The sequence below is a fragment of the Sapajus apella genome, unplaced genomic scaffold (assembly GCF_009761245.1).
Source record: "Sapajus apella isolate SASKATOON/1434 unplaced genomic scaffold, GSC_monkey_1.0 scaffold11, whole genome shotgun sequence".
NCBI classification, from domain to species: Eukaryota; Metazoa; Chordata; class Mammalia; order Primates; family Cebidae; genus Sapajus; species Sapajus apella.
Window position 1 is genome coordinate 5,433,191 of NW_022436951.1, and position 26,984 is coordinate 5,460,174.

General features: G+C 43.0%; 2 protein-coding genes across 6 annotated transcripts in view; one reads left to right on the top strand and one right to left on the bottom strand.

Annotated features, from left to right (window-relative positions):
* The window catches only part of WDR70 (WD repeat domain 70), a 328,762-nt gene extending 318,935 nt beyond the window's left edge, over positions 1-9,827 (bottom strand). For 2 of the 4 annotated variants that reach the window (XM_032278922.1, XM_032278924.1), the window contains exons 1-3: positions 9,655-9,827; positions 9,496-9,561; positions 7,055-7,138 (exon numbers count right to left, since the gene is read on the bottom strand). In XM_032278922.1, coding sequence (XP_032134813.1) covers positions 7,055-7,138; positions 9,496-9,561; positions 9,655-9,679 — 175 coding nt within the window. In that variant the 5' untranslated portion in view covers positions 9,680-9,827. Of the gene's footprint in view, positions 1-4,304; positions 4,334-7,054; positions 7,139-9,495; positions 9,562-9,654 lie in introns of those variants that run through there. The other 2 variants (XM_032278923.1, XM_032278926.1) reach the window with 2 other exon arrangements.
* Positions 9,828-15,962: 6,135 nt separating this feature from the next.
* NUP155 (nucleoporin 155) overlaps positions 15,963-26,984 on the top strand; it is an 81,169-nt gene continuing 70,147 nt past the window's right edge. Inside the window, exons 1-3 of one of the 2 annotated variants that reach the window (XM_032278928.1) lie at positions 15,963-16,514; positions 23,137-23,274; positions 23,975-24,071. In XM_032278928.1, the coding sequence (XP_032134819.1) occupies positions 16,358-16,514; positions 23,137-23,274; positions 23,975-24,071 (392 nt within the window). In that variant the 5' untranslated portion in view covers positions 15,963-16,357. Of the gene's footprint in view, positions 16,515-23,136; positions 23,275-23,974; positions 24,072-26,984 lie in introns of those variants that run through there. The other variant, XM_032278929.1, reaches the window with a different exon arrangement.

A 26,984-nucleotide genomic window follows, 5' to 3' on the forward strand; every position in this document is an offset into this window, starting at 1 on the left:
AAAAAAAAAAAAAAAAAAAAAAAAAAAAAGAAAGTCTACATTTCATATGTCTTAGACATACTTATAGCTTTCAAGAACATAAAAAACACACCTGTAATCCCAGCACTTGGGGAGGCCGAGGCGGGTGGATCATGAGGTCAAGAGATCGAGACCATCCTGGCCAACATGGTGAAACCCCGTCTCTACTAAAAATACAAATATTAGATGGGCATGGTGGCATGTGTCTGTAGTCCCAGCTACTTGGGAGGCTGAGGCAGGAGAGTTGCTTGAACCCGGGAGGCAGAGGTTGCGGTGAACTGAGATCACACCACTGCACTCCAGCCTGGTACCTGGCAATGGAGTAAGACTCTGTCTCAAAAAAAAAAAAAAAAAAAAAATCTTATGAATAACTTCCCATATAACGATGAATACTACTCCTATAAATGATCTCAATGGTATTTTCCAGTTATATGCTAAAGCTAAGGAGATCTTTCATAGAGATACTCAATTCAGATTCATGTGTTTAGATCAGAGGTAAAAGCTGCAGTCCAAGAATGTAATACTAAATCAAGAAAGTTCAATCATTTGTCCACAAAAGTCATTGAGAGAATTTTTCAAAAATTTAAAAATCTAATAACTCGGCCAGGCGCAGTGGCTCACACCTGTAATCCCAGTACTTTGGGAGGCTGAGGCAGGCAGATCAACTAAGTCAGGAGTTCGGGACCAGCCTGACCAACATGGAGAAACCCTGTCTCTACTAAAAATACAAAAAATTAGCCAGGCCTGGTGGCGTGTGCCTGTAATCCCAGTTACTTGGGAGGCGGAGAAAGGAGAATCACTTGAACCTGGGAGGCAGAGGTTGCAGTGAGCTGAGATTGTGCCATTGCACTCCAGGCTAGGCAACAAGAGCAAAACTCCGTGTCAAAAAAAAAAAAAAAAAACAAACACACAAAAAACTAGTAACTCCCCAAGTTCCTCTTAGGTAAAATCTACACATGCTTTACTAAGAAAAACTATAGGAATTAAAAATAATAATTCTTTGGACCACCTCCCACTTAAAAAGAAAATAATATCTATGGATAAAACAATCAGATCTTGAAAAAAAAAAAAAAGAAAAAAAAAAAGAATAATATAAAGTACTTTGCTGTTTATAAGCTACTATATCCAACATCTTAATCTTTTTAAGAAATTTCCAAGGTAGATACACAAACAACAGGGATATAAAAAAGTATAGGAATTAAAAATAATATTTATAAAGTACTTTGCTGTTTAAAAGCTACTATCTCCAACATCTTAATCTCTTCAAGAAACTTCCAAGGTAGATAAACACATAACAGGGATATGAAGGATCAGAAATTTGAAAGCCCATCCAGTGTTACTCACCTAGTAGATTGTGGGGCTGGCCTCAAACCCAGGTCCCCCAATTCAAAATCCCAAGCTCTTTCCAACAGATTGTACCCTTTTATTTTTCTTTGAGAAGGAGTTTCACTCTTGTAGCCCAGATGGAGTGCAATGGTGTGATCTAGGTTCACTGCAACCTTGACCTCCCAGGTTCAAGCGATTTTCCTGCCTCAGCCTCCTGAGTAGCTGGGGCTATATGTACCCACCACCACACCCAGCTAATTTTTGTATTTTTAGTAGAGATGGGGTTTCATCACGTTGGCCAGGCTGGTCTCGAACTTGTGATTTCAGGTGATCTGCCCAACTCGGGGTCCCGAAGTGCTGGGACTATAGGCGTGAGTCACCGCACCCAGCCCAGATTGTGCCATTTTAAAACATTCTCCAAAGCAGCAAGATTTCAGTTTTTAACAAGACAGTATTACAAGTCTAATCTTCTCAAAATATTACTAAGAACCTATTTTATAAGGCACAGTACTAGGTACTATAAAACTTACATACCCATAAATATATACATCTACTATGTACTCACAAAAATTGAAAAGAAAAAAACTAAAAATAAAAACCTTCACTTTGGGAGGTCATTGCAGGCAGATCACTTGAGATCAAGAGTTTAAGACCAGCCTTGCCAACATGCTGAAACGCTGTCTCTACTAAAAACACAATAAGTAGTCAGGCAGTGGTGATATGTGCCTGTCGCCCCAGACAAATTAGACAATCCTTTTCAAAGCATGTTGTATTACATGCCTAAAACAGTAAATACAAGGTACCTATACTGTAACAGTACAAACATTCACTAAATTGTTTAAAACATTTATAGATGCCTCAGATAGCATGTCCTTGTGTATCATTTGAGGATATTAAAGTTGTTTCTTCATGTGATGATACTGTAGTATAACATGAAATATATTTGGTCTTGTTGTTTCAGGTTCCTGCCACAGAGCTTCTAAAACCCTTGGAATTTCCTGAGTGATAGGAGCTGACTTTTGTTAGTCACTAGAAGCCCCTTTGGATCCCACCTGAGTTTATGCTATTGAGGTGACTTAGTGTGGGATCCCTAGGCCTCAGGATAGGACTGCTGCTCACCAAAAAGACTGACTGGTTAGATAATTGGAACTTTCTTTTTTTTTTTTTTTTTTTGAGACGGAGTTTCACTCATGTTACCCAGGCTGGAGTGCAATGGCGCGATCTCGGCTCACCGCAACCTCCGCCTCCCGGGTTCAGGCAATTCTCCTGCCTCAGCCTCCTGAGTAGCTGGGATTACAGGCACACACCACCATGCCCAGCTAATTTTTTGTATTTTTAGTAGAGACGGGGTTTCACCATGTTGACCAGGATGGTCTCAATCTCTTGACCTCGTGATCCACCCGCCTCGGCCTCCCAAAGTGCTGGGATTACAGGCTTGAGCCACCGTGCCCGGCGATAATTGGAACTTTCATTCCCACCCACCAGTCTCTGGGGAAGCTGGAAATTAAGCTCTATAGAAACTTTTTTTTTTTTTTTTGAGACAGGGTCTTGCTTTGTTATTCAGGTTAGAATACAGTGGCATGATCACGGCTCACTGCAGCCTCAACCTCTCGGCTCAAGTGATCCTCTCACCTCAGCCTCCCAAGAAGCTGAGACTATAGATGTGCACCTCCATGCCCAGCTAATTTTATTTTTAAGTTTCTGTATGAAAGGGATCTCACTATGTTAGCCCAGGTTGGTCTCAAACTCCTGGGTTCAAGTGATCCTCCAACCTTGGCCCCGCAAAGTGCTGGGATTATAGGTGTGAGCCACTGCACCCAGCCTGGACACTCTTAAACCACTAGATATGATTAGCTTCAGGGTAGCTGAACACAGGGGAATGGCTGGGGAGTTGATGCACCCAGAGAGGGCACAGAAGCTCTGCACCTCTCCCATCCCATAACCTGCCCAATGCATTACTTCACCTGGCTGTTCATGTGTATCTTTATAATATCCTTTATAATAAACTGTTAAACTTAAGTTGTTTCCCTGTGAGCCGTCCTAGCTAATTATCAAACCAGGGAGAGGGGTCATGGGAACTCTGATTTAAAACAAGTTGATTAGAAGCACTCATCATACCATCAGCGGTCGCTCACGCCTATAATCCCAGCACTCTGGGACCCAAAAGCAGGCAGATCACAAGGTCAGGAGTTCAAGACCAGCCTGATCAACATGGTGAAACCCCCACCTCTACTAAAAATACAAAAATTAGCCGGGTATGGTGGCACGCACCTGTAATCCCAGCTACTCAGGAGGCTGAGGCAGGAGAGAATCACTTGAACCCGGGAGCCGGAGGTTGTGGTGAGCTGAGATGGGTCTCCAGCCTGGGTGACAGAGCGAGACTTCATCTCAAAAAAAAGCGCTGGTCACAACCTGTGACTCTTGTGGTATTGTGGTAGTCTCCGGACAGACAGTTTCTGAATTAAAGTGAGTTACCAGACACCTAGTTGGAGAACTGCTTGATGTGTGGGGGAAAACTCTTATACGTCTAGTGTCAGAAATAAAGTACTGGCTCATACCTATAGCCCTAGTACTTGCGGAGGCCAAGGCAGGTGGATTGCATGAACCCAGGAGTTCAAGATTGGCCTGGACAACATGGTGAAATCTGTCTCAACTAAAAATACAATAAAATTGCGGGTGTGGTAGCACCAACCTATAGTCCCAGGTACTTGGGAGGCTGAGGTAGAATTACCTGAGCCAGGAAAGTTGAGTGTGCAGTGAGCCAAGATCACGCCACTGCAAACTAGCCTGAGCAACAGTAGTGAGACCCTATCTCAAAAAAAAAAAAAAAAAAAAAAAAAGATAATAAAGTACTGAGAGGAGTATAAGAGGGTAGGACATAATTGGGTATTTCCTATCTCTTATGGTTATCTGGGTTAGGCTTTTTTTAAAAACAATTCTTATTATTTTAAGATACATACAAAAATATTTATGAGTAAAACGATGTCCAGGATTTGCTTCAAAATCATCTGAAAGAGAGGAAATAGACAGAAGTAACACTAGCCATGAACTATTACACTAGTTAAATCTGAGTGACAGGTACGTGGTAGTTCATGACTATACTTTTGTGTTTGAAATTTCACATAATAATGAAGGGTTTTTTTTCAAAAAATAGTATACGTAGATAGCTTTCTTTTCACCACAAAAAGAATTTTCTTCCAAAGATTGAAAATATTTTTTGTCAGGCTCACTGCCAAATACTGGGTTCAAGCAATTATCCAGCCTCAGCCTCCCTGGTAGCTAGAATTACAGGCATGCACCACCATGCCTGGCTAATTTTTGTATTTTTAGTAGAGACTGGTTTTCACCATGTTGGCCAGGCTGGTCTCAAACTCCTGACCTTAGGTGATTTACCCGCCTCAGCCTCCCAAAGTGCTGGGATTACAGGCATGAGCCACTGCTTCCAGCCCAATTTATCATTTTAAAACCAACAATGGGCTGGGTGTGCTGGCTGATGCCTGTAATCCCAGGACTTTGGGAGGCTGAGGCCGGAGGATCAGGAGGTCAAGAGACTAAGGCCATCCTGGCCTGTATGGTGAAACCCCGTCTCTACTAAAAATACAAAAATTAGCTGGGCATGGTGGCACATGCCTGTAATCCCAGCTACTCAGGAGGCTGAGGCAGGAAAATTGCTTGAACCTGGGAGTCGGAGGTTGCAGTGAGCCAAGATTATGCCACTGCACACCAGCCTGGAGCGAGAGATTCCATCTCAAAAAAAAAAATCCAACAATGATAAGTAGCATAACAACATTCTTTTTTTTTTTTTTCTACTCTCGTCCCCCAGGCTGGATTGCAATGGCAGGATCTTGGTTCACTGCAACCTCCGCCTCCCAGATTCAAACAATTCTCCTGCCTCACTCTCAAGAAGAGCTAGGATTACAGGTACCGACCACCATGCCCAGCTAATTATTGTATTTTTAGTGAGATGGGGTTTCACTATGTTGGCCACACTCATCTCAAACTTCTGACCTCAAGTGATCTGCCCACCTCGGCCTCCCAAAATACAGGGATTACAGACGTGAGCCACAGTAACTGGCCAACATTCTTTTCTTTTTTTTTTTTTTTTTTTTTTTTGAGATAGTCTTGCTATGTTACCGAGGCTGGAGTGCAATGACACAACCATGGCTCACTGCAACCTCCACGTCCCAGGCTCAAGTAATTCTTGTGCCTCAGCTTCCCAAATAGCTAGGATTACAGGCGCCTACCATGCCCAACTAATTTCTGTACTTTTAGTAGAGACAGGTTTCACCATGTTGGCCTAGCAGGTCTCAAACTCCTGGCCTCAAGAGATCTGCCTGCCTCAGCCTCCCAAAGTGCTGGGGTTAACAGGCATGAGCCACTGCACCCAGCCAAAAACGTTCATTTAAATTAAAATTTTCCAGGAGTCCTGTCTGATTCCTGGCCCCTTCTGCACTATGAAGTTACATCTACCCCTTCTCTAATGTAAGAACGATCTGAATTGGATCCAAAGAGAGCAGAAGAGTCAGCCTCCTCCAAAGACCCTGAGGTGGTATCTAGAATGGCCAACCATCTAGTATCAAACCAGTCTGGAAATTAGGCCTTCGTTAAATGTCTTATACAGGGATTGAACAGCGGCAGCCACATTCACTCTATGTCTCAATTTTCTATATGGTCTGGGTTGACAGTTAACAGTGTTTACAGCTCTGAGACTCACCTCTGGCCCAGCCTTCCAAATATTGGTTCTGCTATAAACACTAAAGAAAAAAATGAGAGTCTGAGAGAAGGGGGAGGAGAGATAAAGAAACTGCTTTTCTGATTTCTATAAATTAATTGAGAATCCTTCTTTATAGAACACACTTTTAAAAGATCTTAGGCCAGGCGTGGTGGCTCACCCCTATAATCCCAGCACTTTCAGAGGCCAAGGCGATTCCTCCAAGGCGGAACTCCTGAGGTCCAGAGTTTGAGACCAGCCTGGCCAAAACGGTAAAACCCAGTCTCTACTAAAAATTTACAAAAATTAGGTGGGCATGGTGGTGCACAACTGTGATCAGGTACTCAGGAGGCCGAGGCAGGACAATTGCTTGAACCTGGGAGGCAGAGGTTTCAGTGAGCCAAGATGGCACTACTGCACTCCAGCCTGGGCAAAAGAGCAAGACTCAGTCTCAAAAATACAATAAAATAGGCTGGGCGTGGTAGCTCATGCCTGTAATCCCAGCACTTTGGGAAGCTGGGGCAGGCGGATCACCAGGTCAGGAGTTTAACACCAGACTGGCCAATAAGGTGAAACCATATCTCTACCAAAAAATATAAAAATTAACCGGGTGTGGTAGTGTACACCTGTAGTCCCAGCTACTCTGGAGGCTGAGGCAGGAGAATCAGTTGAACCTGGGAGGCGGAGGTTACAGTGAGCTGAGATTGCACCACTGCACTCTAGCCTGGGTGGCAGAGCAAGACTCCATCTCCAAAAATTAAAAAAAAAAAAAAAATGAAAATTTCACTATTCAGATCTTCCTATCCTACTTAGATAAAACTTTTACCACGTTTAAAAATAAAATTTAAAAAAGCCTTCAAGTTCTGCTTGCAAAGGAACAAGCACATATGTCCTTTTAACAATTTTGAAAACTTTTTTATCTTGTTAACTGTCAATATATTTGCATAAGGTATATATAATAATTAAACCAATAAAAGGACAAATATCTGAACTTCTTACCCAATGTTTTCCGACTTCTTTCCACAGCTGTTCTTCGAGTTTGTTCAAACATTGCTTCCAAGTCAAATGTGCGAGCTTTTTTACCTAAAACATGAACAAATGGCAGACCGGTGATTGTCTTGCAATAAGTTGGTCAAACTTTAGATGATCGATAAACACTTAGTTTATCTAGTTTATAGCAATATAACCATAAAATGTCACGGAAGAAGGTGTTTGAGTCACAGATATCTTTTGATAACAATCTCTTCACTAAGCACTATTATTAACCAGCCAACTTTCCCATCCTCCTCTAATTTATCTAGATCCCTACCCTATGAAACAACATCACTAATATGGGAGGCAGAATGAAGAATGTCTTGAAGTTAAGCCCTTTGCAGATATAATTAAGGTTATGGACTTTTAAATAGAGCAACTATCCTAGTTGGCCCTTAAAGGCAAAGATGCAGAACAGCTATAGCAGAAGAAGTCAGAGAGATCCAATGTTTGAGAAGGCTTTGAGGCATTGTGGTTGGCTTGAAGATGAAAGGAGCAACATGAGAAATAATGCAGGTACATTAAGGAGCTAGGAGAGAAACAGAAATATCAGCCATATAGCAAGAAACTGTATGAGTATGGAAACATTCTACTCTTCCCCCAATAACTGTCAAAACTCTTAAAATTTTCCCCTATTGTCACAAACATCTGGACACCTTTCTCACTCCTGAGTAAAGGAATGAGGTACTAAAATGAAGGATTTAGGCAGGGTGTGGTAGTTCATGCCTGTAATCACTGAGAGGCATAGGTGGGCGGATCGCTTGAGCTCAGAAAATCAATCAGCCTGGGCAACATGGTAAAACCCCTTCTCTACCAAAAATATAAAAATTAGCCAGGTGCGGTGATGCACATCTGTGGTCCCAGCTACTCAGGAGACTGAGGTAAGAGGATGGCTTGAGCCTGGGAGGCGGAGGCTGCAGTGAGTCAAGATCGCACCACTACACTCCAGCCTGGGTGAGACAGCAAGGCTCCATCTCAAAAAAATTTGAAAAAAAAAAAGAATAGAAAATCTACAGAACAAGTATGTGTGAACACAACCCAAGGTGAAAAATGTGTAAGTCTACTGTTTAATTATTATCATAGAATTAATACATTCTGGTCAAAAGAGGACAAGAATACCTTAAGAAAAGGTTCAGGAAAGTTACAATCCCAATGTTTGGATGAACAACATTTATAATTTTAAAATGCAAAATAAAGAGAAAACATTTTTTCAGGCTCGCAAAGTTTTGTTTTCACTTTTTAAATAACTTTTTTTTTTTTTTTTTTGAGACAGAGTCTCACTCTGTCACCAGGTGCTAGGCTGGAGTGCAGTGGCGCGACCTTGGCTAGCTACAACCTCCGCCTCCCGGGTTCAAGCAATTCTCCTGCCTCAGCCTCCCGAGTAGCTGGGACTACAGGCGCGCGCCACCACGCCCAGCTAATTTTTTCATATTTTTAGTAGAGACGGGGTTTCACCATGTTGGCCAAGATGGTCCCGACCTCTTGACCTCGTGATCCGCCCGCCTCGGACTCCCAAAGTGCTGGGATTACAGGCGTGAGCCACCACACCCGGCCTTAAATAATTTTTTTTTAAATAATACCTACTCTGCGTTGGCAGGGATACAGTAAAAATGGCGTTCTTAAATTATATTAACTTTGACATAAACGAAGCAACTTTTGTTGTTGTGATGGATATTACAGAAATAACCATCGAGAAGCTTTAAAAGGCACATACCCAATTGTTCAGTTTTTTAAATATTTATATTTCTGAATAGTCTCTCTTTTAGAAATCTACCCTACAAAAATTTTAAAAGATCCTTGTATCATACAAAGGTTATTTACAAAAATGTTCATTTTGGCATTATTGGTAAGTTCAAATTAGAAATATCATTTCTCGCCGGGCGCGGTGGCTCACGCCTGTAATCCCAGCACTTTGGGAGGCCGAGGCGGGTGGATCACGAGGTCAAGAGATCGAGACCATCCTGGTCAACATGGTGAAACCCCGTCGCTACTAAAAACACAAAAAATTCAGCTGGGCATAGTGGCGTGTGCCTGTAATCCCAGCTACTCAGGAGGGTGAGGCAGGAGAATTGCCTGAACCCAGGAGGCGGAGGTTGCGGTGAGCCGAGATCGCGCCATTGCACTCCAGCCTGAGTAACAAGAGCGAAACTCCGTCTCAAAAAAAAAAAAAAAAAAGAAATAGAAATATCATTTCTCTTTTTCTCTCTCAAGGACTCTCAAACTGTCACCTGAGTTGGTTCCAAGGATAAGCAGATTAAAATACAAACAGGGGAAGAGTGTGAACAAACTACAAGGTAGACACCTGAGCTTCAGTAATTCCGAGTTGACAGCTCGACCATCCCTCCCAGTCTGCGGCTATTCAGACCTCTGCAAAAGGAAAAGGGGCTCTGCCTAGGGTAGTCACTCACCGAATCCCGTGAAGCCCATCGTGACCGCAAGCTGCGGGTCCGGTCCCGACGTGTCCGAGCCTGTCACTGGGGCAAGAAAAGAGAAGAAGCCTCGTTAGTGCGGCGCCCCGGCTCCCCCGACACGGCCCACCCTGCCCAGAGTCGCCTCACGGAACCCACCTTCGCTGGGCCCTGAGCGCTCCATGGCTGGCCGCACACCGCAGAACGAGCCACAACAGCAGCCCAAACAACTGCAGAATGTGCCACTAACCCGCGGCAAATCCGGGAGGAAGTGCCGCCCCTAAACGACAGCGGCGCCGCCGACGCCAAGAGCGGCGCCTTCCGCAGAGGGACTGCGGCTTCCTGCGCAGCGCCGCCCTACCGGACTGGCGGGAAAGCGCAGCGCAACTCAGACGTCTGGAGAGCAAAAGTATCTGGAGTTTCTGTAACACCCTTTACTTTTTTTCTTTTATTTTATTTTTGGAGACAGAGTCTCTGCCACACAGGCTGGCGTGCAGTGGCCCGATCTCAACTCACTGCAACCTCCGCCTCCCGGGTTCTCTGCTTCCCGGGTTCAAGCGAGTATCTGGGATTACAGGCGCCCGCCGCGTAATTTTTGTTTTCCTTTTTTTTTGGGGGGAGGGGTTCGTAGGCAGGGGGAGGGGGGGAGTTTGAGACGGAGTGTAGCTCTGTCACCCAGGCAGGAGTGCAATGACCTTTTTTTGAGACATTGTCTTACTCCATTGCCAGGTGCCAGGCTGGAGTGCAGTGGTGTGATCTCAGTTCACTGCAACCTCCGCCTCCGCCGTTCAAGCAATTCTTCTGTCCCAGCCTCTCAAACAGCTGGGATTACAGGCCTCCACCAACACGCCGGCTAATTTTTGTTATTTTATTTTTAGTAGAGATGAGGGTTCACCATGTTGGCCAGGCTGGTTTCGAAATCCTGACCTCAAATGATCCACCTGCCTCGACCTCCCAAAATGCTGGGATTGCAGACGGTGTTCTTGGCAGGATCACCCTGGCCTCCCAAAGTGCTGGGATTACAGACGTGAGCCACTCTGCCCTGCTTAATTTTTGTATGACTTGTAGAGACAGGGTTTCCTCATGTTACCCAGGCTGGTCTCAACCTCCTGATCTCAAGAGCTCCATTGGCCTAGGCCTCCCTAAGTGCTGAGATTACAGGCATGAGCCACTGCACCTGGCCTATGAAAGAATATCTTGGCCAGCCCGGTGGCTCACACCTATAATTCCAGCACTTTGGGCCGAGGCAGGCAGATCACAAGGTCAGGGGTTCAAGACCAGCCTGGCCAATATGGTGAAACTCCATCTCTACGAAAAATACAAAAATTAGCCAGGTGTGGTGGTGAGCACCTGTAATCCGAGCTACTTGAGAGGCTGAGGCAGGAGAATCACTTGAACCCGGGAGGTGGAGGTTGCAGTGAGCTGAGATTGTGCCACTGCACTCCAGCCTGGGCAACAGAGCAAGACTCCGTCTCAAAAAAAAGAGAATATCTTATACCATCTTATACCAAAACTTATGTCTTTTGCGCTCAGCTGAATAAGAAATGGGCATCTGATCAGCTGAGTCCACTGCTCCCATATTGTCATTATTGTGGATTCACAATGACACATGGCTTCTTAGATTTCTTTCCATTTCTGTTGTCTACTTCAGTCACAGTATTATGGAATATTGACAATTTTGTCACTTCCTTCTTGTCACACGATTTCAGCGCCATAAGTTCACCACAGAATTAACATCACACATAGTAATGCTATGTTTTCTAGGATTTGACATTTTCAGTGATAATTACTATATTTTGTAAACGGAAATTCCACTACTAAAAACAGAATGCTATAAATAGAATAATGTCTTTTGTTTCCAAAGACAATAGAGTGATACAAAAATAATAAAATAGTAAACATGAACTTCAGGGGTTAATTTAGGACTATAATTTAAGAGTTATCTTAGAGTAAACGCTGGGAAAAATGGGAAACAGGTTAACAGTGGATAAATCTGCTGGTTCTTGTAGTGAATTCTTTTTTTCTTTTTTTTTTTCGGTTTGAGATGGAGTATCACTCTTGTTTCCCAGGCTGGAGTGATTTCCCTGGTCCACACTGGAAGAATTGTCTTAGGCAATACATAAAATACATTAACAAAGCTGAGAGCTAAAACAAAACAAAAAAAAAAATCACAAATCTCATATTTTAAGAAAGTTTATGAATTTGTGTTGGGCCACATTCAAAGCCATTCTGGGCCACATGTGGCCCATGGGCCGCAGGTGGAACAAGCTTGTCCTCAAACGTGCTTGCTTGCTTTAAACCCACCAATTAAATTGTGGCAATTCCTCTTGGGAAATCTATTTGGATAACACCCTTAACCCAGTGAAGGCATTGGCCCATGAGTCCCTCTTTCTCTTTCCCTGACTTCATTCCTTGACCTCCACGTGTGCCAGATGCCCCCCAGGACCTGCAAGTAATAAAATTTTTACTTAAATCTGTGTTTCTCCTAATCATTAAAGGAGCATGCTGTATCTTAAAATTCCTAAATTAAAACAGTGCCCTAATATAAATCAAGGCAGTAGGATGCAAAATGTTGTAGTAGTCATTGTATGCTTCACAGTTACATACTCAGTGTAAACAAAATCAGTTTCCCTTAAGAATATCCTTAATAAAGCCATAAACAGTATTCATTTCACTAAATCCTGACCCTTAATTATACATCTTTTTAATACTCAGTATGACAAAATGAGAAGTAGTCATAAAGTTCATTTAAAAAAAATTTCTTACAGATGGGGGTCTCACTATGTGACCCAGACTGGAGTGCAGTGGCTATTTACAAGCTCAATCATAGGCCAGGCATGGTGGCTCACGCCTGTAATCCAAGCACTTTGAAGGCCTAGGCGGACGGATCACCTGAGGTCAGGAGTTCAAGACCAGCCTGATCAACATGGTGAAACCCCATCTTTTAAAAAAAAAGTTCAGTCATGAAGCACTTTAGCCTCAACTTCCTGAGTAGATAGGACCACAGGCACATGCCACCATGCCCAGCTAATGTATATCTAAGTATGATGGTCATCTAAAAGAAAATCACTTGTTAATTGAGTTGTTAGCTTTTTTCCATGGAACATCATTTTTACTTGAAGGAATGACTCACAAAGTACAGTTGCCCAGATTTAGGTATCTGGCAAACATTTTCTCAAAAATAAATGAAATGAATTTATCACTTAAGAAAAACAGGTTGGTCATGGTGGCTCACACCAATAATCCCAGCACTTTGGGAGGATCACCTGAGGTCAGTAGTTTGAGACCAGCCTGGCTAACACAGTGAAACTCCATCTCTACTAAAAATACAGAAAATTAGCCAAGCACGATGGCGTGTGCCTGTAGTTCCAGCTACTCAGGAGGCCGAAGCAGGAGAATTGCTTGAACCTGGGAGGTGGAGGTTGTGGTGAGCCAAGATCAAACCATTGCACCCCAGCCTGGGCGACAAGAGAAAAACTCTTTCTCAAAAAAAAAAAAGAGAGAAAAACAATTGTCTATACTTGTTGCCAATTATTAAAATACTTCTCCTTTTCCTAAATACGTAACTGAGGCCAGCTTTTCTTTACATATATGTGTGTGTGTGTGTGTGTGTGTGTGTGTGTGCGCGCGCGCACGCGCATATATATATATATATATATATATACACATTTTTTTTTTTAGATGGAGTTTTGCTCTTGTTGCCCAGGCTCAAGTGCAATAGTATGACCTTGGCTCACCGCAACCTCTGCCTCCCGGGTTCAAGCAATTCTCCTGCCTCAGCCTCCTGAGTAGCTGGGATTACAGGGGCTTGCCACCACACCCAGCTAATTTTATATTTTTTAGTAGAGATGAGGTTTCACCATGTTGGTTAGGCTGGTCTCAAACTCCCAACCTCAGGTGATTCACCCATCTCGGCATCCCAAAGTGCTGGGATTATAGCCGTGAGCCACCGTGCCCCACCTCTTCATCAAATATTATACTTCAACTAAATAAGTCACAACATGTTGTCATGTTAGAAAAAGTAGCAAACATAAACAACCATGTTTGCTTATTCTGCTTACCAGAAGAATTTCACAAAATTCCTTGCCAGGAGAATTTCACAAAGCCCAACTCAGTGACTGAGTACAACTCTCTAGAAGAATGCCTTGGAGACAATAAGCAGACTAGAAAACAGGTTCCCACATCTCTTGCTTGAATCAATGCATTTTTTTAAAAGGTAAGTTCAATGTTGCTAGCCCTTGTCCCTTCCAGTATATAACAGTGTCCCATAGGATTCATGATTATGCCTCTGTAATCTATAACTAGATGTACTTTTAAATCCAAACTTCGATGAGATTTTGCTTTAATGTAAGGTATGAGCTTTTTTTTTAAGAGACAGTTTCACTTTATCGCCCAGGCTAGTATGCAGTGGCATAGTCATGGCTTACAGCAACCTGGAACTCCTGGGCTTAAGTGGTCCTCCTGCCTCTGCCTCCCAAGTAGCTGAGACTACAGGTGCACACCACTACACCTGGCAAATTAAAAAAAAAAATTTTTTTTAGAGATGGGGGGGGTCTCACTAGGTTGCCCAGATTGGTCTTGAACTCCTGGCCTCAAGAGATCCTCATGCATAGGCCTCCCAAAGTGCTAGAATTACAGGTGTGAGCCACTATACTCACTTTATGAGCATGTTTAATGTAATTTCTGAGTACATGCAGAGATTTCAACACTTGATATGTAAGCTGTGGGCTAAAACACTTCTTCAAAGCAGTATAACAGAAACTCCGAAAGGCTGCAATCCTAACTCTAAATTAAGCTGACTTTAATTCTTTAAAACCTGGGTATTTTTCTTTAGTTGACAGTAGATATAGATATGAGAATTCAGCTATCCCTTACTGAGCCAGACATTAAAGAGATTTGCAAAAATATGAAATAATCACATTCTTCTCCATTTTAGTTTTAGAAACTATAATGATTTCTTATTTTAAAAGTTATATTAACATGTATTAAGCTTATGCTTTTAAATACATTCTTAAACATTTTACTTTTCATTTTATGAGTTATTCACAAATATTAATAGATGTAACCAATATGAAACAAAAACTCTCTGGAATCCAGAATAATTTTTAAGGGTATCAAGGGGGTCCCAAGACCAAAACATAATTATCTGTTCTAGGGAAAAGGTCAGCAAACTTTTCCTGTAAAGTATCCGAGTCCATATTTTAGGTTTTGCAGTCTTATATATAAACTACTCGGTTTAGCAGTTGTGGTGGGAAAGCAGCCATGGTCAATAAACAAATGAATTAAAGTAGTTAGATTACACTTTGGGAAGATTTGTTGCTATGCAGGAATACCACACCAACATTGTTAAATCTTCCAATTTGTGAAGTTGAAAACTCTCAATTGTGTATTTTGTCTCAAATTAAAAACAAAATCTGTGCCAGGTCATCAGTTTCAATCTGTAGTCTACCAAATAAACTAACAGCTAGAGACCTAACTGCCTATTATATACCAATAATAAATCTAGTTTTTCTTGTTATATTGGCTATGTTAAATTTTAAGTGTAGATTGGTAACAATATATAATTTCTAATTTTCAGAAATGTAGTCAAGCCTTTAAGGGAGTAAAAATGTAATTCAAATGGCAAAAGACCAATTTAGGGTAACTCAGTTATTGATTTGTTAAATCCTGAAGAACATAACTGGAAGCTTACTTAGGAGAGATTCTAAATAAGGACTGTTTTCTAAAAAGTGCTTTGATTTACCCACTCAGATTGCCTTCTGTAGTAAATGAAGCCTCTTTTGCCTCTCTGCCCTTTTCTCCCATTCTTCTGCTACAGTTTTTACCTATCCAAATAGAAAAAATTATAGTGAAGACCTTTGTTCTGTTTGTCTCTGCTTGAAGCACCTTAAGAACAGGAAACACTGCGTTAATTTAATAGTCCCTGCACCAGGCACAAGGCAAGTATTCAGTTTCTTAGGATTGTATGATCTCTTGGGTTCCTATGTGATACGAGTTCTTGTAGTAGAACTGGGAACGAAAAGATGAATTATAACTGTCTGCTATCTTTGCCACGAAAAAAAGCACGGCAGCGGTCCACCTGCACTCAGCTCCTCCTTAAACACGTGTTTCAAACTAAGGGGCCACAAACTCAAAAGACGGCTATATGCAATGGAAAACCCTGATAAATTCCAATTTACACCTAAGTTCATGAAGAATATAGTGAGATATTGGTTCACGTCCTCTGTGACAGGGAGGTACCAATTCTTAACTACTCTCACAAGACCGGTTACTTGGAGTGCCAATGTGACTGATGCGCGCACTCAGCCGCAGTTACGTGATTCAGGCGCTGGACGTTCCAAGACCTAAGTCGAGCACGCGCTTAAACGCCCGGAACCAAAGCAGCCTCCTCAGCGAAGACAGACGACCTAGCTCCCACCTACCGTGTCCCTCCTCCCTCCTCCCTCCTCCCTCCCCCCTCCTCCCTCCTCCCTCCTCCCTCCTCCCTCCCCATCCCACCCCATCCCGCCCCTATCCTTCCCAGTTCCCTCCCCTTTACCCTTCCCTCCTTTCCTTCCCTAGATAACCGACCCTAATTTTCCCTTTCCACACCCCAAACCCCTCGACGCCCTCGAAAGCATCAGCAGCCACGTCGCTCCACCCACAACCTCTAGCCCCCTCCCAACAGCTTCCTCTTCCCAGGCCCAGAACGACGTCTTCCAGTTCCCCCACCTGATGAACCGGAAGTGCGTCATGTTGAGGCGCGGAGGCGCTCGTTTGGCGCGCGCGCCGTAGGCGGCGGGTCTAAACTGACTACTTGGATTTTTTCTTGTTTTCCTTCGTTTTTGACTTTTCCTGTACCCTGGTGTCTACGATTTCCGAGATGCCCTCTTCTTTGTTGGGCGCGGCGATGCCGGCCTCTACGTCGGCCGCAGCCCTACAGGAAGCTCTGGAAAATGCAGGACGTCTCATCGACCGTCAGTTGCAAGAGGACCGCATGTACCCGGACCTTTCTGAGCTGCTTATGGTGTCTGCCCCAAGTGAGTGATGGTGACCCTCCTTTCTCAGCCGAAAGGACTCTCGCCTGACTGCCTAATTGGCTCCTTATCCCCAGGATTGGTCCCTACGAGGATATCCTGAGATTTATGGCACTATTGGCTGCAGCTTTTGGAGAAAATAAGCAAGCAGCTTATTTTTAGGTCTTTTCCTGTCCTCACTTTCTTCATTGTAGATACTTGAGAGGGCAAGAGTGAAGAGCAAGCTCCCAGTTGAAGCAGAAAGAGGCAAAGACCCAAACCTTAATGAGTTTCTCGCCGCTCTCAAGTGTTTATGGCTAAGGCCGTAAGAGAAGCATCACCTGATCCAAGTCCCAAATTTGTTCATTTCTCCTATTCGTTTTGAGTAAATCGTAAGAGCAAACGACGTTAATTTGGGAATTTAGCATGTTATCTTAAAGATACGCTTTATGGCCGGGCGCGGTGGCTCACGCCTGTAATCCCAGCACTTTGGGAGGCCGAGGCGGGTGGATCACGAGGTCAAGAGATCGAGACCATCCTGGTCAACATGGTGAAACCCCGTCTCTACTAAAACTACAAAAAATTAGCTGGGCATGGTGGCACATGCCTGTAATCCCAGCTACTCAGGAGGCTGAGGCAGGAGAATTGCCTGAACCTAGGAGGCGGAGGTTGCGGTGAGCCGAGATCGCCATTGCACTCCAGCCTGGGTAACAAGAGTGAAACTCTGTCTCAAAAAAAAAAAAAAAAAGATACGCTTTATTATTTATTTATTTATGAGACGGAGCTTTGCTCTTGTCGCCCAGGCTGGAATGCAATGGCGCGATTGCAACCTCCGCCTCCCGGGTTTAGGCGATTCACCTGCGTCAGCTTCCCGAATAGCTGGGATTACAGGCTCCCGCTGCCACCACGCCCGGCTAATTTTTGTGTTTTTTATTTTTATTTTTGTCTTTACTTTTTTTGATTGCTTTGTTTGTTTTTAATTTTTGTGTTTTTTAGTAGAGACGGTGTCACCATGTTGGCCACGCTGGTCACGAACTCCTGACCTCAAGTGATCCGCCCACTTCGGCCTTCCAAGTGCTGGGATTACAGGCATGAGCCACCGCACTCATCCAAGATACGCTCTATTATGTGTAGAGTTGTGTATTATGAAATGCTGGGAGATCTTAAAAGAACTGCCAGGAGAATAAAGAAAGAGAACAGGGAAATCAGCAGTGCTTATGTACAGGGAGGAAAAGGCAGAGTATGTGTTGACAAAAGAGGTGACTGGAAAGTAATTCGTTTAATGGTTTTAAATTACAACCAGCTCCCTACAGCTTACAGAATTACATCAGTTGCTCCAGGCGCGGTGGGTTACAGCTGTAATGCCAGCACTTTGGGAGATCCAGGTGGGTGGATCACAAGATCAGGAGTTCGAGACCAGTCTGAACAACATGGAGTAACCCCCATCTCTACTAAAAATATAAAAAATTAGCTAGGCGTGGTGACACGGGCCTGTAATCCCAGCTACTCAGGAGGCTGTGGCAGTAGAACCACTTGAATCCGGGAAGCGGAGGTTGCAGTGAGCCGAGATCGTGCCGTTGCACTCCAGCCTGGGCAAAATAGCAAAACTCCGTCTCAAAAAAAGAATTACACTTAGGTCAGTTGCTAGAAAAAGTGACCCCTTTGAGAGATGGAATTTGGAGAAAAGCAAAGAAGTGTAAGACAAAAGAGATTGTTGGTGAGCAAGAACCAAAGTAATCTAAACAGGATAATTTGTGTGCGGTGTAAACCAAGAACACCTCTGATTATTTATAAAAATTGTTGATAGATTTGTAATTAAATGATAGAAACAGCCAGGCGCCATGGCTCATGCCTATAATCTCAGCACTTTGGGAGGCTGAGGCAGGCGGACCACCTGAGATCGGGAGTTTGAGACCTGCCTGACCAACATGGAGAACCCAGGTCTCTACTAAAAATACAAAATTAGCTGGGTGTGATGGCCTATGCCTGTAATCTCAGCTACTCAGGAGGCTGAGGCAGGAGAATTGCTTGAATCAGGAGGCGGAAGTTGTGATGAGTGAGATCGCCGCCATTGCACTCCAGCCTGGGCAACAAGAGCGAAACTCCATCTCAAAAAAAAATATATTAATTATAGAAACAAAGACAGTATTTGCTCTTTTTAGCTACTTACCAATGAACGCATCTTACAAGAGCTGATTGGCCTATTAGGAACTATCATCTTGAACAACATTACTCACTTTAGCCGCCTTAGGTGTGAAAACCAGATACAAAAACAGTGCGTAATCTCTGGTCATCCTCTTACATATCTTATGCCTTTACACACCCTCTTTCACCCAATCTCTTCCCCTTCTTTTCCATCAGATTCTTTACCCCTTGCCCTGATTACAGGTGAATTTAGCATGTTTTCTGAAAGAAGCCCCATCTTCAGGATTTTCTAAGGATTTTATTTTACTTTTATTGTTTCTGCAATGTTAATTCTTTGCCTGACAAGCTTCTTCCAGACTCCCTGTAAAGTCTTTAGTTTCTATTTGTTGGTTTTCTTTTCTTTTTTTTTTTCTTTTTTTTTTTTTTTTTTTTTTTTTTTTTTTTTTGAGACAGAGTCTTACTCTGTCACCAGACTGGAGTGCAGTGATGCGATCTGAGCTCACTGCAACCTCTGCCTCCTGGGTTCAAGCCATTCTGCCTCAGCCTCCCTAGTAGCTGGGTGACAGTTGCATACCACTACGCCCAGATAATTTTTTTTTTTTTTTTTTTAGATGGGGTCTCGCTATGTTGACAGGCTGGAGTGCAGTGGCACGATCTTGGCTCACTGCAACTTCTGCCTCCCGGGTTCAAGCAATTCTCCTGCCTCAGCCTCCCGTGTAGCTGGGACTACAGGCGCACACCACCATGCCCAGCTAATTTTTGTATTTTTTAGTAGAGACGGGGTTTCACCATGCTGGCCAGGATGGTCTCAATCTCTTGACCTTGTGACCCACTGGCCTCGGCCTCCCAAAGTGCTGGGATTACAGGCGTGAGCCACCTTCCCCAGTCTGTTGTCTTTCTTTTTCTTGTTGGGTTTTTTGTTTTTTTGAGTCAGGATCTAGTTCTGTTGCCAGGCTGGAGTGCAGTGACATGATCACAGCTCATTGCAGGCTCTTAACTCATGAGCTCAAGTGATCCTTTTGCCTTGGCCTCCCTGGTAGCTGGGACTGCAGGCGCCTGCCACCACACCCAGCTGATTTTTAATTTTCATGTGAGACGTAGTCTCACTCTGTTTACAAAATTGGTCTCATTCCTGGCATCAAGCAGTCCTCCTGCCTCAGCCTTCTAAAGTGCTGAGATTACAGATGAGTCACGCTCTTGCCCTGACATCTTTCTTACCATTCCCATCCTCACCAAAGTTATTAATTCCTCGCTTTGGGTTCCCACTGCCATTTAACATGGTGATCTGCCCCTTTCAGCCTATTAAAGTTGTGTTTTAGGATTAAATGGGATGTCTGGACTTGCTTTATTTATTTTTTTATTTATTTATTTTGAGACAGAGTCTCCCTCTGTCACCCAGCCTGGAGTGCAGTGGAATGAACTTGGCTCAATACAACCTTCACCTCCCAGGTTCAAGCGACTCTCCTGCCTCAGCCTCCCAAGTTGCTGGGATTACAGGCATGCACCACCAGGCCAGGCTAATTTTTCTGTTTTTAATAGAGACAGGGTTTCACCAGGCTAATCTTGAACTCTTGACCTCATGTGATCCACCCACCTCAGCCTCCTGTGAGCCACCACACCCAGCCTGGATTTCCTTTAAAATGAGTTCAACCCAGTAATCCCAGCACTTTGGGAGGCCGAAGTGAACAGATCACTTGAGCTCAGGAGTTTGAGACCAATCTGGGCAATATGGTGAAACCCAACCTCTTAAGAAAAAAATACAAAAATTATCTGGGCATGGTGGTACACACTTGTACCCCCAGCTAATTGGGAGGCTGATGTGGAAGGATCACTTGAGACCGGGAGGTTGAGCCTACTGTGAGCTGTGATTGCGCCACTGCTCTCCAGGCTGGGCAACAGAGTGACACTCTGCCTCAAAGCAGTGTTGTTTGGCTGGGTGCAGTGGTTTACACCTATAATCCCAGCAATTTGGGGGGCGGAGGTGGGTGGATCCCTTGAGGTCAGGAGTTTGAGACCAGCCTGGCCAACATGGTGAAATCCTGTCTCTAATAAAAATACAAAAATTAGCCAGGTGTGGTGGCATTCTTCTGTAGTCCCAGCTTCTTGGGAGGCTGAGGCAGTAGAGTTGCTTGAACCTGGGAGGTGGAGGTTGCAGTGAACCAAGATCACACCACTGCACTCAAGCCTGGGTGACAGAGGGAGACTCTGTCTCAAAAAAACCCAAAAAAATTGATCAAGCATGGTGTCATGCGCCTCTAGTCCCAGCTACTTACGAGCCTGTGCTAGAGCACAGGAGGCTGAGGTTGCCATGAGATGTGATTGCACAACTGCATTCCAACATAGGCGACAGAGTGAAGCGCTGTCTCAAAAAAAGAAGATAAAGCCGGGCACGGTGGCTCAAGCCTGTAATCCCAGCACTTTGGGAGGCCGAGGCGGGTGGATCACGAGGTCAAGAGATCAAGGCCATCCTGGTCAACATGGTGAAACCCCGTCTCTACTAAAAATACAAAACATTAGCTGGGCATGGTGGCGCGTGCCTGCAATCCCAGCTACTCAGGAGGTTGAGGCAGGAGAATTGCCTGAACCCAGGAGGCGGAGGAGGTTGCGGTGAGCCGAGATCGCGCCATTGCACTCCAGCCTGGGTAACAAGAGTGAAACTCCGTCTCAAAAAAAAAAAAAAAAAAAAGAAGATAAAAAAGAATTCGCTGGGGAAGGAGGGAACAGTGATAAAATTGAAACATGATTAGGGATATTACTGGTTATTGTTTAAGTTGGATAATCGGTACACAGGTATTGATTGTATTTTTCTCATATATATTTTTTAAATTTTCATAATATACTTGAAGATTGTTTTGTGTGTTAGTTTTCCTTGACATCTTTATACTTACATGAAAAAGTTCCTGAGATAATTAGGTCATCAGTCCGGTTTTTCCCCCCAATAAGATATTGCTTATGGGATATTATTTGTATTTCTGTTATTGGTCTGGAGGAGATATCTAAAGGGAAAAGACATGGGTTGTTTTAGTCTATAAATGTTTATCTGGGAAAGGCAGTATTTTTCCCAGTCAGTATTTTGTTTGTGCATAGCCATTTTACCTTTGAGCCTCAAAGCAGTTTTATATTTTCCCGTTTCAGATTAGCAAAATGATAGGAAAACACTAAATTATTATTTTTAAATTTTTTTATTTTTAGTTTTTGTGGGTACATAGTAGATATGTGTATATTTGTGTGTGTGTGTGTGTATGTATATGTATATGTATATATACATTTTTTTTTTTTTTTTTCCTGAAACAGAGTCTTGTTCTGTCACCCAGGCTTGTTCTGTCACCCAGGCTGGAGTACAGTGGTGATATCTCAGCTCACTGCAGCCTCCGCCTCCTGAGTTCAAGCAATTCTCCTGCCTCAGCCTCCCCAGTAGCTGGCATTTCAGGCGCCCGCTACCACACCTGGCTAATTTTTTTGTAATTTTAGTGGAGACGGGGTTTCACCATATTGGCCAGGCTGATCTTGAACTCCTGACTTCGTGATCCACCTGGCTTGGACTCCCAAAGTGTTGAAATTACAGGCATTAGCCTTTGCACCCAGCAGTGTATATATTTATGGGATGCATGAGATGTTTTGACACAGGCATGCAATGTGAAATAATCACATCATGGAAAATGGAGTATCCATCCTCTCAAGCATTTATCCTTTGTGTTACAAACGATGCAATTACATACATGCCTTTGTTTTTATTTATTTATTTATTTATTTATTTTGAGATGGAGTCTCACCCTGTCGCCCAGGCTGGAGTGCAGTGGCCTGATATCAGCTCATTGAAACCTCCGCCTCCTGGGTTCAATGGATTCTCCTGCTCAGCCTCCTGAGTAGCAGGCATTACAGGCATCCACCATCATGCCCGACTTTTTTTTTTTTTTTGAGATGGAGTTTGCTCTTGTTGCCTAGGCTGGAGTGCAATGGTGCAGTCTCGCTCAGTGCAATGTCTGCCTCCTGAGTTCAAATAATTCCCCTGCCTCAGCCTACTGAGTAGCTGGGATTACAGGCATGCACCACCATGCCCAGCTAATTTTGTATTTTTAGTAGAGAAGGGATTTCTCCATGTTGGTCAGGCTGGTCTCGAACTCCAAACCTCAGTGATCCTCCCCCCTTGGCCTTCCAAAGTGAGTGTTGGGATTACAGGTGTGAAACACTGCCCAGCCACTGTTATTTTCAAATAACATTACATTATCAAATTTAAACCTTTCCTTTGTTATAGGGCAAGTTTTGTGAGAGATGACCTTCCCTTCAGATCTGAAACCAGTAACTATCCCTGTCTTAATATGGAATATTTCAGGCCTATTTTGTGTGGGGTCAAAACTAGTATATCCTCTGTACCTTTGGAACCAGCACACAAAAAAATTATGTGTGCTGGTTGCAAAGGTACAGAGAGGCACTCAGTCCTTTTATATGCCCAGTTGATGAATAGTACGTTATTATAAATACTTCATTTTCTTTTTTGTAGATAATCCCACTGTTTCTGGCATGTCAGATATGGATTATCCTTTACAAGGACCTGGTTTGCTGTCTGTACCCAACCTTCCAGAGATCAGTTCCATCCGAAGAGTTCCTCTCCCACCTGAACTTGTTGAGCAGTTTGGACGTATCCTATTACTTTGTATTTAACTATTTAAAAAATGTTAACATTGATATTTTCATTGTTATGTGTTTAATTAGTGTGTTATATGTATGTTCATTTAAGGGCATTACTTAAAATATGTTAAAGTATATGGGTTCTGTGTTTAATTAGAGTGTTATATAAGAGTTTTATTTAAAATATGTTAAAGTATATTCTGTGTTTAATTGGTGTGTTATATATGTTCATTTAAGGGTTTTATTTAAAATATGTTAAAGTATATGGGTTCTTTGTTATATTAAAGAGGAGACACATTGCGATTTTTTACATAAATTTTTTTTTTTTTTTTTTTTTGGGACAGAGTTTCGCTCTTGTTACCCAGGCTGGAGTGCAGTGGCGCGATCTCGGCTCACCGCAACCTCCGCCTCCTGGGTTCAGGCAATTCTCCTGCCTCAGCCTCCTGAGTAGCTGGGACTACAGGCACGCGCCACCATGCCCAGCTAATTTTTTGTAGTTTTAGTAGAGACGGGGTTTCACCATGTTGACCAGGATGGTCTCGATCTCTTGACCTCATGATCCACCCGCCTCGGCCTCCCAAAGTGCTGGGATTACAGGCTTGAGCCACCGCGCCCAGCCTTTTTACATAAATGTTAAGTCAAAAGCTATTGAAACAAGTTTAAGAAAAATAAGATTCAACTCTGTCTGCCTTACATCTATACTACCTCAGATATGCAGTGTAACTGCATGATGGGTGTGTTCCCTCCTATCAGCAGAGCTTGGCTCACGATTGACAGCGATATATTCATGTGGAACTATGAAGATGGGTATGTATTTAAGGCTGGTTTGCTTTAAGTGTGATTAGAATTTATGTAAACTTTACTGTGGCTAGTGTTCTCATTAGAAGCTGCTTGGTTTATCTTTCATTCATCTAGCCTTTGGGTCAATGCTTTTTAGTATGCATATCAATTATCTGGGGATGTTCAAATGTGGATTCTGTTTTGGTAGTCCTGAGTGAGGCCCAAGGGTCTGCATTTGTAACAAGCTGCCAGCTGCTGCTGCTGGTATATATGCCATTCCTGAGTAGCACAAGTCCAGGTCCCAAGCTCTTAGCCTGTAGTAAAAATAGTATGTTGGCAATTCGTTAAGAGATGATTGGACATTTTTAAAGACTTCTGTTTTCCTTGCCTTTTTTTTTTTTTTTTTTTTTTTTGGAGCTAAAGAGTTGCTCTGTTGCCAGGCTGGAGTGCAATGGTGCAATCTCGGCTCATTGCAACCTCTGCCTCCTAGGTTCAAGTGCTTCTTCTGCCTCACCCTCCCCAGTAGCTGAGATTACAGGAATGCGCCACCACACCTGGCTGATTTTTGTATTTTTAGTAGAGACGGGATTTCACCATATTGGCCAGGCTGGTATCAAATTCCTGACCTCATAAACCACTTGCTTTGGCCACCCAAAGTGTTGGGATTATGGGGATGAGCCACCACACGCAGCCCTTTCCTTGCATTTCTATGGAGTAGGCATCTGATATTTATTTTGTTGTCATTTTGTGATTTTGACCTGTGTGTAAATTGTTATGTATAGAAATGATTCTGAGTGAAAGCCTAAGGTACTTTTGCTTAAATGGAGCATATTGGTCTGGTGATCTTCCTCTTGACTTTTTAGAAACAAGATTTTGTTTTACTTCCAGCTGTCCATTATATTATCCGCAGATGAGGTAATGGGATAACCATAGGAAGGCCCATATAATTAAGATGTTACTCTTGCTCCTCCGTAATTAAAGATCTTTTTAGGTGCACACATGCATTTTAAAAAAACACCGTATCAGCCGGGTGTATTGGCTTATGCCTGTAATCCCAGCTCTTTGGGAGACCGAGGTGAGCAGATCACCTGAAGATCCGAGTGTGAGACCAGCCTGGCCAACAAGGCAAAACCCCATCTCTACTAAAAATACGGAAATTAGCTAGGTGTGGTGGTGCATGTGTATAGTACCAGCCACTCTGGATGCTGAGGCAGAAGAGTTACTTGAACCTGGGCAGTAGAGGTTGTAGTGAGCCAAGATCGTGCCGCTACACTCCAGCCTGAGTGATAGAGCAAGACTCCATCTCAAAAATAAAAAAAATCGTTGAAAGAAAATTGAAGCTAAATGACAGCTTAATACCTATGGCTTAAATGAAACATTGTTTTTCTAGTAGAAGTTTTCATGGCAGTTTTTCTTGTTGAAATGTAATAGTTGTAATAGCAGTGATGTATGGTTGTGATTATTTTTTTATTTTTTTAGAGACGCGGTTTTGCCATGTTGGGCAGGCTGGTCTTGAACTCCTGACCTCAGGTGATCCACCCACCTCAGCCTCCCAGAGTGCTGGGAGCCACCACGCCCGGCCTGGTTGTGATTATTTTTCATGTACCCTGAGTGTTCCTTACTTTGTTATGTTTCCATAACATATTCATTTTTATGCTAAATAATAGAAACTTTTTGTTCAAGAATGTATCTTTCCAAGAGAAGTCAATGCAAAAAAATTACAGAACAGATAAATGTAAGAATAATTATTTTCTATAAAACATGTTTTTGGTCAGGTGCGGTGGCTCTTGCCTATAACCCCAGCACTTTGGGAGGCCGAAGTGGGCGGATCACGAGGTCAGGAGTTCGAGACCAGCCTGGCCAACATGGTGAAACTCTGTCTTTACTAAAAAAAAATTAGCCAATTACAGGCACCCACCATCACGCCTGGTTGATTTTTGTAATTTTAGCAGATACGGGGTTTCACTCATTCATGAGGGCATATCCTCATGACCTAAAAACCTTTCAAAGGCCCCACCTACAAATACTATCACATTAGGAGTTAGGATTTAACATGAATTTTAGTAGGACACACATATTTGATCCATAGTAGTGTGTGTTCATTTAAAGAAAAATTATTTGAAGATTGTACTTATTTAAAAAAAAAAGGCACAAGTTTTAAGTCTACAAATTCAATTTTGTAGAATTTATACATAGTTTAAGTATTCAGTTGGCTTTCTATTAGAAATCCTAATTCATTCTGGATGATGAAAATGTAATCTTGGGTCATTTTATTGTGCTCTAACCCCCAACTTTCTCAGCATTTGGATCATGGTTTCAAGAGACTGTGCCAATTATCAAAGGGCCCTGTGGGATGCCATGATGTAGGAGGATGGGGAATCCTAGTCCACATAAGGTGCCATTTAGCTATTTTGTCCTGTGTGGATGGCCCTTTCAGGATAATTGGAAGCTTTCTTGAAAGTCTGGATCTTATTTTTTTCTTGGTATTTATTCTGCTTCATGTTCTCTGAGCTTCTTAGAACTTTTAGTTTAATGTCTTTATTTTTCAAATTTTTTTCAGCTGTTATGTTTATTTTTCTCTCTCTCTTTTTTGTTTTCTGTTCAGCTATTTTCTTGTTTTTGTTTTTTTTTCCCCCCAAGATGGAGTTTTTCTCTGTTGCCAGGCTAGAATGCAGTGGATGAAGTTGGTTCACTGCAACCTCCCCCTCCTGGGTTCAAGCACTCCTCCTGCCTCAGCCTCTAGAGTAGCTGGGACTACAGGCACACATCACCACGCCTGGCTAATTCTTGTATTTTTATTAGATATGGGGTTTTACCATGTTAACCAGGCTGGTCTTGAACTCCTGGCCTCAAGTGATTTGCCCTCCTTGGCCTCCCAAAGTGCTGGAATTACAGGTATGAGCCACTGCGCCAGGCCCAGCCTTTATCTTTAAATTCTCT